The 15,961-nt window shown below is 36.1% G+C and overlaps 3 protein-coding genes across 3 annotated transcripts; all 3 read right to left on the bottom strand.

The window, feature by feature from the left end:
- Window positions 1-2,364: 2,364 nt before the first annotated feature.
- On the bottom strand, window positions 2,365-3,165 carry LOC147555376 (uncharacterized). The gene is made up of 3 exons (XM_086664086.1): window positions 2,990-3,165; window positions 2,778-2,900; window positions 2,365-2,680 (listed from the first exon to the last, which is right to left on the bottom strand). The coding sequence occupies exons 1-3, from the start codon at window positions 3,041-3,043 to the stop codon at window positions 2,588-2,590; spliced, it is 270 nt and encodes an 89-aa protein (XP_086520212.1). The 5' UTR covers window positions 3,044-3,165; the 3' UTR covers window positions 2,365-2,587.
- Window positions 3,166-3,828: 663 nt separating this feature from the next.
- Window positions 3,829-8,241, bottom strand: BAM1 (beta-amylase 1). The gene is made up of 4 exons (XM_086662899.1): window positions 7,273-8,241; window positions 5,381-5,591; window positions 5,169-5,279; window positions 3,829-4,973 (listed from the first exon to the last, which is right to left on the bottom strand). Exons 1-4 carry the CDS (start codon window positions 7,971-7,973, stop codon window positions 4,161-4,163), a joined length of 1,836 nt encoding a protein of 611 aa, XP_086519025.1. The 5' UTR covers window positions 7,974-8,241; the 3' UTR covers window positions 3,829-4,160.
- Window positions 8,242-14,549: 6,308 nt separating this feature from the next.
- LOC147555374 (RmlC-like cupins superfamily protein) lies at window positions 14,550-15,447 on the bottom strand. Its single transcript, XM_086662900.1, has 2 exons — window positions 15,332-15,447; window positions 14,550-15,216 (listed from the first exon to the last, which is right to left on the bottom strand). The coding sequence occupies exons 1-2, from the start codon at window positions 15,445-15,447 to the stop codon at window positions 15,006-15,008; spliced, it is 327 nt and encodes a 108-aa protein (XP_086519026.1). The 3' UTR covers window positions 14,550-15,005.
- Window positions 15,448-15,961: the final 514 nt, after the last annotated feature.

Here is a 15,961-nt window from a genome sequence, read left to right as displayed (position 1 = left end):
ACTTCATGTCAACAACAGACACGGTCGGTGTATATATAAGGTGTAAACGCATAAATATAAAAAAAACATAACAAATGCAGATAGATTACTGGTCATCTTGTTACATCAGATGTAATATATCGGATATACCAATATACATATTAAAAAAGAATTACTGCTACTACTATTTTATTTTTTTGGGAGGATCTAGGGGGTGCGGTCGCACCCCCTCGCACCCCCATGGATCCGTCCCTGCCCGTGGCCTAATGGATAAGGCGTCTGACTTGTGGGTTCGAGTCTCACCGGGTGTGCTTACTTTTAGTCTATTTGGCACAATAACACGACAAGATCTCTTTTAAATGGAAAGTCTATTTGGCACACTAACACGACAAGATCTCTTTTAAATGAATTGATTACTTATTTCTATTTGCCATGTGGGATGAAGGCCTCTCATTGAACCAACATCTTTTATATATTATAAGATTTGAGTTCATTTTTCCGTTGATGGGTTTTCGTTTTTTCTTTTCATTTTCTTTTTGTTGCAAGAAAATTGATATGTGGATTCTATTTTAACGTTAATGTCATGCTTATTATAAGAAACCGTAGTATTCTTGTAACACCCCTATTTTCATGACATACCGAATTGGGTGGAAATAATAAAAGTCTAGGTCAGTTTTGTTTAGATGAAATACTAGTGGGTTTAAAAACCCTATTTCTCTTCACTTTTGAGGAAACCCTATAGAAAAGAAAGAGGGTGCAGCCGCTCCTTAGTGAAGGAAGGAGGAATAAAGAAGAAAAGTGATGGAAATAGAGTTCTCTAGTGAGAGAACAAGCCATGGTTGTGGTCTTAAAGTCATCTAAGGCGAAAAGAGGTAGATTTCCTATCTCCTAATTTTTTTGTAGGCTCTTTCAATTTATTCCATGATAGGTATAGTATTGTTAATCACATGAAATAACGATTAAATGGCTTACAGATTAGTTTTATCTAGAATTTCATAAAACATATAGACAGGACAGTATTTCGATCTAAATTCAACTTACATCTGGTGATGATATATGAAGAATCTCGGTGTGATTCTTATATGTTTGGAAATTTCTGTTTGTCTACTTTCTAGTAGTTCAAACGGTTCGTTAATCCGAGTTCCGAGTGAAGAGTTACGATAGTTTTTGTACAAGGTGTCAGAACAGTGTCTACTGCACGTCGGTTTACATTAAAATTGAATCTGGTGCAGATATATAACGAATCTAAGTGTGATTTTTATATGGTTGGAAAGTTCTCTTTGTCTACTTTCTATTAGTTCAAACGGTTTGTTAATACGAGTTCCGAGTGAAGAGTTACGATAGTTTTCGTACAAGGTGTCAGAACAGTGTCTACTGCACGTCGGTTTATATTAAAATTGAATCTGGTGTAGATATATAATGAATCTAAGTGTGATTCTTATATGGTTGTAAAGGTCTGTTCGTCTACTTTTTAGTAGTTCAAACGGTTCGTTAATCCGAGTTCCGAGTGAAGAGTTACAATTGTTTTCGTACAAGGTGTCAGAACAATCTCCGATGGACGAATTTATTGAGATAATTCACATGGTTTCTGTTCTTTAGGCAATGTATCTCCTAGGTAGATACCTTCTAGTGGTGAGTCTATGTTTGTTAATTATTATTTTTATTTGCTTGTTTGAGATTGCGATGCACGTGAGGATCTACTATGAGCATCATCGCTTCTGACTTGTCATGTGTTGTTGACTTGAATTGTTTGGTGAGCTTGTTTGTAATTCTTGATAAGAGTCAATGTTTGTTGTGTATTGGTCTGAGATACCTGAACGAGAGTTTGATGATTGTGTCTTTCGACATAATGTGTTTGTCGACGTACATGTCAAGTTTGTGGCTATAAAGGTTTACCTTAGTTAAAGGCATGATATTTTCTATCTGCTGAAAAAAAAAGATCGTTGTATTATCAGGGTTAGTATTAGATTAAAATACGAGAACCGGAAAACCTAATAATTAATCAAAGGACATAAATTATTAGTTTCGAGGGGGATTGGATAAATCTGATATATTATGTTAGTAGTCACCGTTAAATTTCAGATAATGCCAATAATGAATATGAATGCAATGCTTCCTTGATTGGGGATTGAGCTTGCCTACCCAAGACTTAGGTTTGAGGAAATCTACTGCGGTCGGGTTTTAACCCAACTATTTTGTTTTTCAGGTATTGATTGTGCACTCATGATAGGTGTTGCTCGTGGATCCAGTTTGAAGGTCTCAAATCTTCGATTTCAAGGCGGTTAGCTTGAAATTTGGGATTTGGGGCGCTACAATTCTATTCTTCAAATCACATTTTTGTAAAAGTATACCGAAAGCTAAACTAGAAATCGAAGAAGTTCAATGTAAGCCCGAAACGAAAGACTTTTGCATTCCATAGTGGATTATTAGGGCCTTGCCCTTGTTACAACCTCAACAAGTGAGATCTCACAGGGAAAAAAAAGAACATAAAGAAATATCATAAACACAGAGACCTCTACCCAAAACAAATGTAGAAGCTCCCTTATAAAAGGAAACCTAAATGGATAACAAAAAGAACCTAACAACAAAAAAGTAGATTATTTTTCATCTATTTTTTGTGGGAATTGCCAGTACCAACACCAAGTGTGTTCTTTACCCCTTCTACTGCACCTTGTGCCATATGTACCATCTGCTCTCCGGTCTACACAATAAGCACAAATATCACAAATTATATATCAATGAAATGCTAGTTTATGATTTATTTATAGTTATTTCTTCTATATATTTATATAATTTACCTGCTGGAGGAAGCCATGAGCCTCTTCTTTTTTCTGTTGGGCCGAGCCACCGCTCGATGCTGTCTTGTCAATGGCTGCATTGGCTGTATCCTTAGCCGATTGGGTCCACTCCTCAGTCTTGGCCTATATTATAGATATAAATGGCAAAACATACTAAGATGATGTAAAATCAAATCAAAGTGAAGGGTAAGATAGACAATAACTATTCTAACCTGTGCATGGCCCTTGGTTGAACCAGCATTGAAGCTCTGTTGAGGGTTTGACATCTTTCTCTCTTACAAATAAAAAATGGAACTAGAAATTGGAGATGGATTTTGAGTTAGGTTTTCTTAATTTCTTCTTCCTTTCTAACTCTTTGTGCTATGAGTATTAATAGTGCTTCATGGATAGCTATATGTGTGCCAAGTGGTTTCTTTTCTATTATTTTAAGTGCCACATGTTAAGTGCGGAAAGGTGACTTTGACCTCAAAATATGCGGATTTATTCCATGTGTTGTGTTTTGAGTGGCGCTCTATCTTTGGCTAAAACCAAGGCCAAAATTTTGTTCATAGAGAAATACAACTTATACACAAATCTAAGCTGTCTCATCTCAGCCGTTGGATTGCATATAAACCATCTGATTTGTTGGTTTGATAGACCTTGACAATGCAAATATTATTTGTTGGTTTGATAGGCCTAAATAGTAATAACACATGTATTATGAAAAGTAAATTAATCTTGAATGGCCTTTACCATCGTTTGTGTGGCCTTTTAAGATGCATGACTTGTTCTTACAGCAGTTATGACAATTGTCAACAATAGTCCAGTTGGTAAGTGCATATACTTTGTAATTTAAAAGTCCCAAGTCCGATCTCATGGAAATACAAATCCAAGAATATTGAATTTAGATATAAATAAAGTAGTTTATGTTGAATTTAGACATTTAATTTCGTTTAGGCTATTTTTGTCGTATAGTATGTCGGCAGTTATCGTGCTTATCAAGATGAACACGGAGCAGTTGTGTTACCAATTTATAATTTTAAAACATCAATAATCATAGACGGCAAAAATATGAAAGCAAAAAAGCATCCCGTTTCACTTGATATTACAATGGCATACAAAGTTGCAACCTAAAACCATCTCTCTTTTTTCTGTTTCAACACCCTGAAACATTCCAAGAACTGAACTTTGCCTACACTTTTCGTTAATATATGAACACATAACACAACAACCGAAGAAGGGGACGTGAGGATGAAGAGCGAAAAACCCTAGACCACATGACTCCACACCACCTTTTATTTTGCCTAAAACATAAACCCTAAACCACATTACGTATACGATCTCTGCCTTACTAAATATAGGCAAAAACCGATATCGGTTTAAAGATTTGATCCATTTTTTGGTTTAGTGCATCAGAGCAACAGCAGCTTCCTGAACCAATGGTTGAGTTACATGAACAAAATGTTCTGCTTCTCTTTCTACCTCTTCCCAACACTTTTTACTTTCTTTCCCTTCCTTCATCTTCTTCACAAACGACACGAATTTTCTCCAGTTCTCTGGTTGGAATAGATCTGGGTTCATCCTCAAGTAAGTGAATGCACACATTTCTCTCTCTTCTTCTGTGCTAGATTCGTCAAACTTCAATGACGAGGCGTTGAGTATTTGCTCGTGTGCTGTTTCGTCGTATCGCGGCAATGCGTTTTCACCTGCTAGGGGAACTCCGGCTTCTTTAGTTGCCAATGCTACTTGTTTTACAAGCTTCTCTGGAGCACATTGTGCATCTTGGGGTTGTTCGTGATCACGCATTTCTACACACGTAAAGTTGAAGACAGCTCCGTGACGGGCCAACATTTGAGCGATGGGTAGGTATCCATCACGATATCGGGTGTTGTAATAACCAGCGGTAAGCTCTGGAGCATGAGATCGGGTTCCATAATGCCAGTGGATTCCTGCAACTTTTACTGAGATCTTAACGCCTGTTTCTTGGAATGCAGATTGTGCCGACGATAATATTCGCTCGCCGTGGTCTAAGAGCATTTGAGAGTACCAACCCAGGAAGAATTCACCATATTGACTATCCCAACCACCACCTTCACGGCGGAAAAATGGCGTGTCTTCTGGCCAGTTGTTATATTCACCGGCATCTCTTGGACCTGTGCTTCCCCATTCTGGTTTTCCAGCAGCTTCAGCCGCTGCTTGAAGGCTACTTATCATGTACTGCATAAATTTAAGCAAGTCAATACAGCACTAACTAAAGCGAAATTGCGAAACGAAGGAAATTATAGTCCGACATAGAGTCATACTCAGAAGATTAACAATGTGAGCATAGTCCCACATGGACATCAGAGATGTCTCCAGTTATTGCCAATGGTTTCGAGTTAGATGCTTACAAACTTAAGAAACTATGAATACCTTGTCGTAACATTGAAAAGCTCCTATTCCAGGGAATCTCCATGTACCATTCTGCTCTGGGTATGAAGGGTATCGAAGCTCTCCTGCTGGCCCCATTCCTACTTGAATTTCCTGAATGAATCGCAAAGCAGCAAGTCAACTACATATGATAACAAATATTGGATAGAATGAACTATCAAGGAGTTGAGGCTCAAAATTAAATTAATACTTACGACAATGGTGTCACCAAGAAGATGTTGGAAATTGTCTCTGAAAGATCGCATGAAATCAGCATAACATTGAATAGGTGTTCTACCCTTGAGTGCTGGAATGTTATCACAACCAAGTGATAAGTACTCGTAATTCCTTCTTCCCCATTGATCCGTATAAGCTAAATCAGGGTCTTGATCAATCTCTTCGGTCACCCACTTGGGTAGCGGTATACTAAACAATGAAAGCGAAAAGGAAAACTATCAGAATTAAAGCAAGTGTCCACAACTTTAATTAAGGGCGTAACGTCTAACGAATACAAATTTATACACGTGAAAAGCAATTAGGGATCTAGATATTTTTCCTACAGTAAAGATAAATATAAAACTGTCTCTACAGGGTTTTCATATCAATACAAAAAGCTACAAAGCAATCACTGGTTAACCAAATAACCAAACTCTGACTTCTACAACTAGCAAAGGTCCCTATCAACCTAAGCAAAAGATAACCAAAAGTTCAAGAAACAACAACCACCCAAATCAAAAGAAAGAAAAAGAAGAAAAGAACACATAAAGATCGTGACTTTTTAATGCACAATAAGAAAAGTTTAACACGAACATAGATCCAAGATAAGTCTTACCAATATAAGGTGTATGGCCTATATATGTATTTTTTTTTTTTGACAAACTACGATTGTGACATGCACAAGATTCACATGATATCAGATATAAGTACCTAATGAAAAATTGAATCGACATATCTACACATGATCTCACATAGAAGTATGGAACATAGAAAATTGAACCTCATAAAACTTTATAATAAAACTTAAATCCATTGAAGGACAAAAAAATTTAGCCAAACTTGTATTCAATGTACTAGACAACAACCTAAAAGTTAGCAGATAAAAGCGTCACGCAAAAGGAGCTCAACTAACCACAAAAATCCCAGATCATCACTCCTTTTCTAATTCAATTTATATATCCTACCCAATATTTTTCTAAGACTTAATCCCTATTGTGGAAAGAGAAAAAAGTGCAACAACATAAAACTACAATGCTAACATGCACATGTTAAAAACACTAGGAAAGAAAAACAAAAATGATAATATGCCGAAAAGAGTGGGGCGGAATCAGCAGGAAATTACCATCAACGACAACAATTTGGAACGGCCAAAAAGTGTGAGTCGAGCCGATAATTTGGACCCAAGATCTTTTTTCGGCTTATTTCATTTAGACTTTTCAGTCCAGTGTCTCTTTACTCAAAGAGAAAAATGTCACACTGCTCCAAAATGCCGGTCGAAATCCGACGTGGACGGCCGAATTTCGCCCAATTTTCTCTTTTGATAGTATGGGTGAAATCCAGTCGTCCACGTCGGATTCCGACCGACTTTTTAGAGCAGAGCATCACCATTGAAGAAGAAGAATACGCTAACATGTGCAATAAACGCTAGCATCAGCATGTGAAAAATACCCAGGCAAAAGATCGATAACACAACCACCGAAATTCAGGCAGATTTGACAGGAAAACCAAATCAACCGCAAAAATGTTCCTCCCCACAAAAATGTCGGTCGAAATCTGACATATACAGACAAATTTCGCCCAATTTTCTTTCTTGATGGTTTGGGTGAGATCCGGTTGTCCACCTCTGATTCTGACCGACTTTTTAGAGCAAAGCATCACCACTTCAGAAGAATATGCTAACATGTACACTAAATGCAAACATATGCATTTGAATACCCAAGCAAAAGAGCAATGATGTAACCACAGAAATTTTAGGCAGATAAAAAGGGTGAACATGCTAAACTACGCAGGAGTATAAGCTAGCATACGCATGTCAAGAAAAACACAGCAACAAATATATAAAAGGAGTGCGCAGGATAAAAAGGGAAGAAGAAGATGCTAAAATACGCACGTGCAAGAATCACCAACGTTACCACCACACTGATGAAAAGACATAACCGCCTGAACTTTGAGTCCATGTTTCTTCGCCATCTCCATGAACTCTTTATATCCTCCCCAATTATAAACCCTAGGTGACTCCCTCTCGACCAATCCCCACCACACATCAATCATCACTCCTTCAACTCCGGCGCTCTTCAACGCCATTAAACTCGCATTCATCGCTTTCTTTCTATTCACACTATTCCCCATCGTCACACTATCTAACGGCATCATCACGTAAACCGGCACTCCTTTTCCCTTAACCTGCGCACTCTCACCTCCTTCTCTAAACTTCCTCATCTTTTCTGATTCGATCACCGGCGACGACATCATCTCCGTCGTCGCAAATGCTTGACAAGCTACTGATAAATCTGGTCTCATCATTCCGTTCATAACCGGAGATCTACACGGACTTAAAGGAGGAGATAAACCATGTGGTGATGTTGATGATAATAAACCACCGTCGATCTCTTGACCTGATTGATTTGTGATTCTACACTTTAAATTCGTTAGATTCGTCGGTTGTGATTTCCAAATTGCTGATGCGTTTATCAGTCCCGTTGATGATGATGATGATGAATCAGTGTTATTACTAGATCCGATACCGGAATCGTTCGTTTGAATTGGTGTACCGGCGAGAGATCCAAGCTGATGAGATAAACTCAACGCCATTAGTTGATTTCTAGAGAGAGAGAAAGTGAAGAGTTTGAAGATTGAAGAGAGAGAGAAGATGATTTCTAGGGTTTGTTTGTTGTTGTGTTACTGTAATCAAGATGTGTTCTTGTGTTGTGTTTTTGGATTTGGGTTTGGAATTTGGATATAGGAAGAAATAAGTGGTGGATGAGTTTACTTACTATATATAAGCATTAGTTTTCGGATTAGTTTATCTCTTAATCCATTTTTTTATTTATCATGCTTTCTCTATTTGCCACTTGTCAATAGCTCAACAGTCGGATTTCACGTGTCATTAATAAAAGTGATAAGGTCAATAACCGGAGGGGCCTATAAAATTCAACCCCATTGACAAAAGTCAAATAACTTTTTTCATTTTTTTTTTCTTTTGGTGCAAACTTTTTTCATTTCTTGACAAAAACCAAAATGTGGTGAAACATATTTAGGTGGTGCCTTGGTGGTAACATTAGAGTATATATATACTTAGAACATCTCAGTTCGAATTTTATTGTTAAAAAAAGTTGAGAATTTCTTTATAACTTCACCTCAAAGCTCTATACATGAGTTGTTTTTTACTTCAACAATATCGTTGACAGTCCAAAACGAAAGTGGTTATTTTTGTTACCGTGATAAAACTCAAATGTAGATGATAGTTCAGATTGGTTATTTTTTACTTCAACAAAATTATATGTTTGTTAAACAAAAAAGAAAAGTATTGATCACATGAAAGAAAAATCAAAATATAGATACAAGGGAAGTTTTGTAGACGCCTCTCATAAGTGTTATAGACACGCCAAGATAAATTTGAGGGTGACGGAAAGATGCACCTATAACACTTACAAAATGTGCCTATAAGACTTTTAGATAGGGTAACGAAGAAAAAGAACGTCGACCCTAAATAAAAAAACTCAATAAAAATTCTAATGGAAGATAATGAATTAAGCACCTAATCAAAACTTCAAGGATAATGATGTCAACAAGTTGAGTTTGGGATGTCTCATCTTTTTCTCAACTATATCCAGTTAGTAAAGAGTCATATTCGTCCTAATAATCAGGGAGGTGGATATTTAACTATCATATACACCGATTGGAAACTATTATTGCTCCATCCTATTCAATTAAAAGTTATTTTAATTAAAACTAGGAGTATTATATTATGGTGAAAGTAAATTTATAAGCCATACAACTAATTACATAATATAAATAATTTAGAACACAAATTTAAAGACATAATAATAATAATATATAACTTATGATATATAATATACTTAATCGGAATGAAGTGGCTTTTAGCCTTTTACTACTTAATCTTCGAATTCAATAATTCTTTTTATCTGCATCCCATCTCCGATCCGTTTAATAAATAGATGAGTAAAAGTCATCACACTAGGTTTGTGTTTGTGCTAAAATTCGTCTGGTTGGACCAAATTACCACCCCTATTCAACAAAAGAAACACATGAGTGGAGTAAGAAATGCTAAACGCGCTCTTAACAAAAAAAAAAAAGAAATGCTAAACGCGCTTGAATGGGAGAGATGGTGTCCTACTAAGAGCATCTCCAATGCAATACAACTAGAATTTCAATACGATGCGACAACACATCAACCATTCACCCCTCGCCCTGATATTATCTATCGAGTGTCTTAGAGCCAAGTGTCAACTTTGAACCAGCGTGGCAACGTCTAAAGCCCTATTGCGCCCGTCCAAAGTTCTCGTTTGATAATTCAAGGCACGGGTTTACGTGTATCTTGATATGAGAGTGGGCGATAAGGTCGGTGGCACGTGTCGGATCATATTGTTACTTCAGAGTTAGATTACGTGTCGGTTCATTGTTATAAGAGATTTTGTCGGTTTCCTGAAAGTGTGGATGAGAAATGGATTGGGGTGAAAGTTTCATGGAAGTATTATTGGACACCACGCCTTTGTAGTCCACGCGATTATTTGTGGTCATGAAAAGTGGAAAAAACTAGGGCAAATTGATGAGACTACAACCTCATCAAGGAAGTGTTTGTCTCTTTCTCTCTCACATTTATGTCTAATGAATCATTTGAATGGTCTCAAATGGTTTTTTTTTTCTTTTCTTGTTGAAGGGTCCCAAATGGTTGTGTCACACAATAGTTAAGGAGTCTCTATTTCCTTTATGATAGTGTGAGATTACGATTTATGTTAATTTTGGTTTTGTTTGAGTAAGAGATGAAATAAACTTGGATTAAGAGTATACTCTAATGTACTATAATTTAAAACGACTGTTGTATTCTAGAGCAAAATGATTCAGATTTATGACATCAGTTTAGACGGAATAAATACAAGTCATACAAAGATGTGATTCACCAAAGATGTGATAAATACGATATTGTCAAATTTAACAAGAACAAGCCTAAAACACAACTAAACTATGACCTAGAATCACATAATTTGTGTTCTCGATTTGTTTGAATGTTTGATTTGTGTTCGTTTTCAAGTCAGATTTGAAACACATGAAAATCGGTTGAATTAAAAATTATTGTCTTGAATGACCTAACAAGACTTTATGCCCTTGACCACATAAATAAGTAAAGTGTTCAGATTTAGACTAGTCACACTACCACAAGTTACATTCACACAACCGAACTAAACGTCACCTTAATATGACGCAGATGATCTAAACAAGTTTCAACAGTATATATCATTCAATATATCAAGAGCAATAATATTTCTCAAAGATTTCAACTAAATAAAAAAATTCTTAAAGCGGAACATTTTTCTAATCTTACGTACCTGTCATGACATAGACATATAGTTGCATTGTCATTGATTTGTCTCGCCTAAACTTTAGGACAGTCTAGATACCTATTAACATCTCTTTCTCACCCAAGTATACTTTTTTTTCCACCCTCTCATTCAAAACTTCACTTTATTTTTTTTTTTAAAGTGAAAAATGGTAGACCATGAATATTTTGCTTCATGGACAAAATCAGTGTTTCCTAAAATGTACTCCTGTCACAGACTTTGCCCTGTCACGGACTTCACCCTGACCAAGGAATGAAAAGCAATATTTAATGCTCATAACAATGAAAATAAGTCGCGGTTTTGGAGAATAAAGAAAATTATACGGGAATAAAAAATAAGTCAATAAAAATTGATTTAGAGGGCATATTCTTCTTTAAATTTAAAAATTGACTTCGTCAAACATTGATCCATAATCTTCATTTTCTCTCTCTCTCTCCCTTTCGTCCTCTCTCCCTCTCACCATCTCTTTCACTCTCATTGACTATCTCTTTGTCGTTCACACCCTAGATCTTTCTCTCTTTCATTGTAGATCACTCTCATCCCTCTCGATGTAGACATATCTCTTTGTAGGTTAATTTTTTTTCCTGTCGCAGTTTTATCTCTCTTTCTCGCAACCTCTATCTTGTTTTCTCTCTCTCTCTCTTGCAGTATGTAATAGATCTCTCTGTGGAGATCACAGAGTCAGTGGCCACGAAACATTTTGTAGCCACGAAACGTTTTGCAGCCACGAAACGTTCTGCAGCCACGAAATGGTCAGGTCTCAAAACGTTTTGTGTCCAGCAAAAATTTCGTGGCCACAAAATACTCGAAGGGTTTCGACAAAAACCCTCTTCGAGGTTTTGTTCTGGCGAAGGAAACACTTCCCTTCGCTGGAACAGTGTATTTATGTGAGAGAGGGAGAAAAGAAAACAATGAGAGATCGATCAAGAAACAATGAAAGATTGAGAGAGAAATAGTGAGAGATCGAGAGACATAGATAGAGAGATCAATAGAGAGAGATAGGGAGAGAGAAGGAGAGACCGAGAGAGAGAGGGTAACAATAAGTGAGAGAGGAGAAGAAAGGAGAGAGAAGAGGAAATGGTACTCAAAATGATTGTAGTGAAAAGTTGTGGTGGTGATGGTGATGGAAATGATGAAAATGATGAAAATTAGAGGGGCAATATTTGATCAAGTAAATTTTTGGGTTAAAAAATAATATTCTCTCGAGAATGTACAGAAAAACATAGATTCCCTAGAGAATTTATTCTCCGGAGATTATTCATTATGCCCCAAAATCGCGACCAAAATAAAAGGTTGCTACCCTTATTTGTCGCGAAATTATACCAAAATTCAGATCCACACTTCGTTTCTCTCAACAAATCACGTGAAATTAAATCATTGGATAATTTGGATTTAACTTTCGATCTTTCGATCTCATTTAACACAAAAAGTTGGGCAACTAAATCAATTGAAGCAACAATTGGGTTCACGGGGTGAATTTTGTAACAACAAAGTAAACCGAAAGTGCTTTCAAAACACGTAAAAGTAAATTAAAAGGTAAGCTTAACCTTTTCTTATACTATAAGCTAGTCAAATGAATTTGACTTAACATAGAAGTATATAAGTTAGTTCCTGATTGAAATCTTATCATGTGAATATTTTATCTGTCCTTGGGTAAAACTATAAATTCACAATATAAAAGTTATATAATTACATACATATATTTTATGGCTAATTTCTCCAGAATACATGGTAGAATCGACTAAAGAAAAGTATGAACTGTCGCGTTACCCTTTCAGAAGTTCAGCTCTCGTGGGTCGAAAAAACCACCACGGTGTAGTGCAATACCTAAATAAAAAGATGTCGAGAAATTGTTTATATGAGGAACACTTGTAGGATTCACATAAAAACTGTTTAAAAATAACCTAATGTTAGACTCAAATAACTCTGTTAAAGTTTAGTTTCTTTTTTGGGAAGTTTTATAGGGCCTCCCCATTTTTGTTAATAGGCCTCCCCATGAACCATTTCACTTGAGAAATAATCATGGGGGGACTTTTAACAAAAATGAGGGGCCTATAAAATCTCCCTTCTTTTTTTTGGTTTCCAAGTCATTGACAAAGGTGCTCATAGAGCATATTGATTATTGAAACTGTTCTGCCTTTAAAACTTCCACCTTTGAAGATGTATCTAAACTTGGGCTTATACATGTTTACTGCTAGGGAAGTTCTGAGGTTGCCACCTTTTTATTTTTCCTTTTCTTAAATACACCTCATAGAATTTTGAGAGTCCACTGGCGCCCCCAAACTTTGGCATTGGCCCCCTCCTCTCTTAACACTCTCTGTAGGTCTCAGACTGAGCAATTCGAAGCCCACTACCCACATAGAAGGCAGTCGGACTGGTTCGAGTCCAGGTTCTTCAAACCTAACAAGGAATAGTCCTGAGTGGCCTCAAACTACCCTATCCGAGGGGTGCTAATAGAGAAAGGGAGCCTATGACAAAATTGGGTTGCACCAAAGAATCAAACTTATGAATCACACCGTCACCATTAAAACGTAAAAACATAGAAATTTATCTTAAATGTATTAGCATCAAAGAATCAAATGTCATATAAATTTGATGCTTTAACCATGAAACTAGTTCAAGGTTGCTTTGGAACCTCATAGGCTTATTAACCAATAAATAGACCTAAAATACATCATTCTTAATATGTTTTAATTGCTTATCATTAAGAAATGATTAGACTCACCTCTATAGGTTAATTATATGTTTAACATAATCCAATCCTTTGGAAAAAAAGTATTATCCCAAAGAAATATTTGTATAAACTAAGCTAAAAAATCCTTACTTGATCACATGGGTTACTCTCTCTAAGTCGGAACTCGGTTATAATTTCGCTCTTTACGACCTCAATGTCAAAATTCGATACGAAAAAGTCTTCAATCACTGACATTCATTTTAAACTAAAATTACTCTAAACACAATATCTTAACCTAATTAACACTAAATTTAGTTTGAACAAATTTTTTCATTTAATAAGTATCATTTTATATAGTAGTGGTAAGTTCAATGTTCCATCCTTTTGGGCATTAAGATAAGAGAAAATCAATAGATACAATAGTAAAGAATAGTTCATCTTTTGGGGCAAACAAACACAAGAATGTCAGTCAACCTAATCACATTCACACACACAATATAAATCTACCTGATCAATCAAGATAAACCCTAGAAAAAGATACCACATATTCAAGTACAATAGTAATAACATTTTTTACTTACCCTAGAACTTGGATTCCTGCAGCTTTTTATAGTATATTCTATCAAAAAGAGTATCTAATAGATGCGTAATGCTAATTGACCCAAATTTTGGAGCCGACTACAGACTGAATGGTGGTGTGTGTGGAGCCGACCACAGACTGAATGGTGGTGTGTGTCCGGGATCCAATTGGTCAGTTTGTTTTTCTCTCCGCACCGCCTGACCAATTAGAACATGCCACACTACCGTTCGGCATGAAGTCAGATTGAATTCGGGCTAAATTGCATTTTGGCTAATAACACATATCCTGCCATCCATTTTGATATGAATGGTGCAAACTCATTGATTCATCAACCCTAGAAATATGGGTACGATCAAAAAGTTGAAAAAACTTTTCTTTTTTTGTTCCAATGAAAAAACTTATTAGCAACAGATAAACCCTAGATAAAACTTTTAGTTACTTTACATGGCTATATGTGCAAGATAAAGAGTATGACCTAAAATCTGACTGGTCAAAGAAACATTAAAAGCTCATTGAAAAGAAAGTAAATAAGATTACTTTGAATAGGATATGCATTGACTACTAATATTTTTTTTGTTTCATTCTTTTGACTAGATTCCATTACAACAACAATTTTCAGCTTCAACATCCGTTCGATCAAAAAGAGTAAAACTTATCGGAACTTTCAGAAAACGATAACAACTATCTTGAAAAACTATAAAATTACATAAAATATTATACTAGAAAGAGTAATGATAGAGAAGAAGAAAAACTAAGCAAATTATGGGTAGAAATTTTTTGTGAATTGTTGCAATTCGTGGTTTAGTGGATCAGAAACATCAAAAGCATGAATTGTATCAAGCGACACGAGATTTCCGCTTAGCTTTCTTCTTCCATAGCATTTTCTACTTAAAAAAATATAATAATTAAAATAAACTCTAAATGGAAAAGAAAATGAGAAGTGAATTATAACTTCGGAGAGAAGATTGGCGTGTGCGTATAACTCCATCGTTGTGCATCCCTGCAAATGTTTATGAAGAATCGAATTTGTAGTGTTTATCGACAGCGATTGAGACATCCCAAGTACAACTAAGTCCTTTAGGAATGGTGACAAGATCACCAGCTCCAAACTCTACAAAGTGTGAGGATCCTTTGGTGTATGCTTTTACCTTTCCTCTTAGTAAATAACATGTTTCTTCGGCATCGAATTTGAGTGGAAATTTTCCTGGAGGACAACCCCACCTTGAAAAAAGTTCAACAAGAAGAAGAATATAGTTAGAAAAAGTATGAGAAATCAAGCATAAAATTTAACATAAATTTATAAGAGATATAATGAAGTGTTTTGGTTAATACTTACTTTGGCCATGACTTAATACCCAATTCGGTTAAGCGAGAACTCGAAGGGTTTCGTTCGATGAGTATAGTAAGGTTAGGGTTTGATGTAGTAGAATCTGAGCTTGATCCTGAAGCCATGAAATGAAATATATATAAGAGGTAGCAACAAAGGCAGTATTTGTTGAGGAGGAGGAGGAGGAGGTGGTGGTGGTGGTGGAGGAGGAGAAGAACAAGGAGGAGGAGGAGCTAGGTGGTGGTGGGGGTCCTGGAGGAGGAGGAGGAGAAGGAGGTGGTGGTAGAGGGGGCAGTAGTACTAGTTGAGAAGAAGTAGGTAGTGTTGAAGTGAAGATAGTAGTGAAAGAATACAATGAAGAAGGTAGAAAGAGTACAAAGTTTAGTTTGTTGTGATTGGTGTGTTGTTTGTGTGTTAAGGAACAAATTTTATAGGGACAAGGGGTGTGAGATTTTCAGGTCTGTGAATGTTGAACTTTTAGGTTGTTTTAATGGGTGACAAACATATTTGACCTAAATTTTTCACAAGTAATAAATGTTGTTTTTATACAAGTTACATATATTTAATGAGTTCTCTTTAACATGTATTAAGAGCAAATGCCAAGTTATAAATCCTTCCAACTTCAAACAAAGTAACTAA

This window comes from Eschscholzia californica, unplaced genomic scaffold, assembly GCF_041429995.1.
Source record: "Eschscholzia californica isolate CP2 unplaced genomic scaffold, dmEscCali1.0.p SCAF_2, whole genome shotgun sequence".
In the NCBI taxonomy this organism is placed as follows: domain Eukaryota; kingdom Viridiplantae; phylum Streptophyta; class Magnoliopsida; order Ranunculales; family Papaveraceae; genus Eschscholzia; species Eschscholzia californica.
This window is presented reverse-complemented; position numbering and strand designations above follow the sequence as displayed.

What these genes read in the sequence shown, in the direction of transcription:
- BAM1 (XM_086662899.1), bottom strand. Translation starts at nt 7,973, where the DNA reads ATGGCGTTGAGTTTATCTCATCAGCTTGGATCTCTCGCCGGTACACCA. An exon ending in AACGTTGGTGATTCTTGCAC is followed by an intron (nt 5,592 to 7,272) that starts GTGCGTATTTTA and finishes TTCATTGTTTAG; the next exon opens with TATACCGCTACCCAAGTGGG. An exon ending in CTTTTCAATGTTACGACAAG is followed by an intron (nt 4,974 to 5,168) that starts GTATTCATAGTT and finishes AAATTTATGCAG; the next exon opens with TACATGATAAGTAGCCTTCA.
- LOC147555376 (XM_086664086.1), bottom strand. Translation starts at nt 3,043, where the DNA reads ATGTCAAACCCTCAACAGAGCTTCAATGCTGGTTCAACCAAGGGCCAT. An exon ending in CAACCAAGGGCCATGCACAG is followed by an intron (nt 2,901 to 2,989) that starts GTTAGAATAGTT and finishes TCTATAATATAG; the next exon opens with GCCAAGACTGAGGAGTGGAC. An exon ending in CTCATGGCTTCCTCCAGCAG is followed by an intron (nt 2,681 to 2,777) that starts GTAAATTATATA and finishes CTTATTGTGTAG; the next exon opens with ACCGGAGAGCAGATGGTACA.
- LOC147555374 (XM_086662900.1), bottom strand. Translation starts at nt 15,447, where the DNA reads ATGGCTTCAGGATCAAGCTCAGATTCTACTACATCAAACCCTAACCTT. An exon ending in GGTATTAAGTCATGGCCAAA is followed by an intron (nt 15,217 to 15,331) that starts GTAAGTATTAAC and finishes ACTTTTTTCAAG; the next exon opens with GTGGGGTTGTCCTCCAGGAA.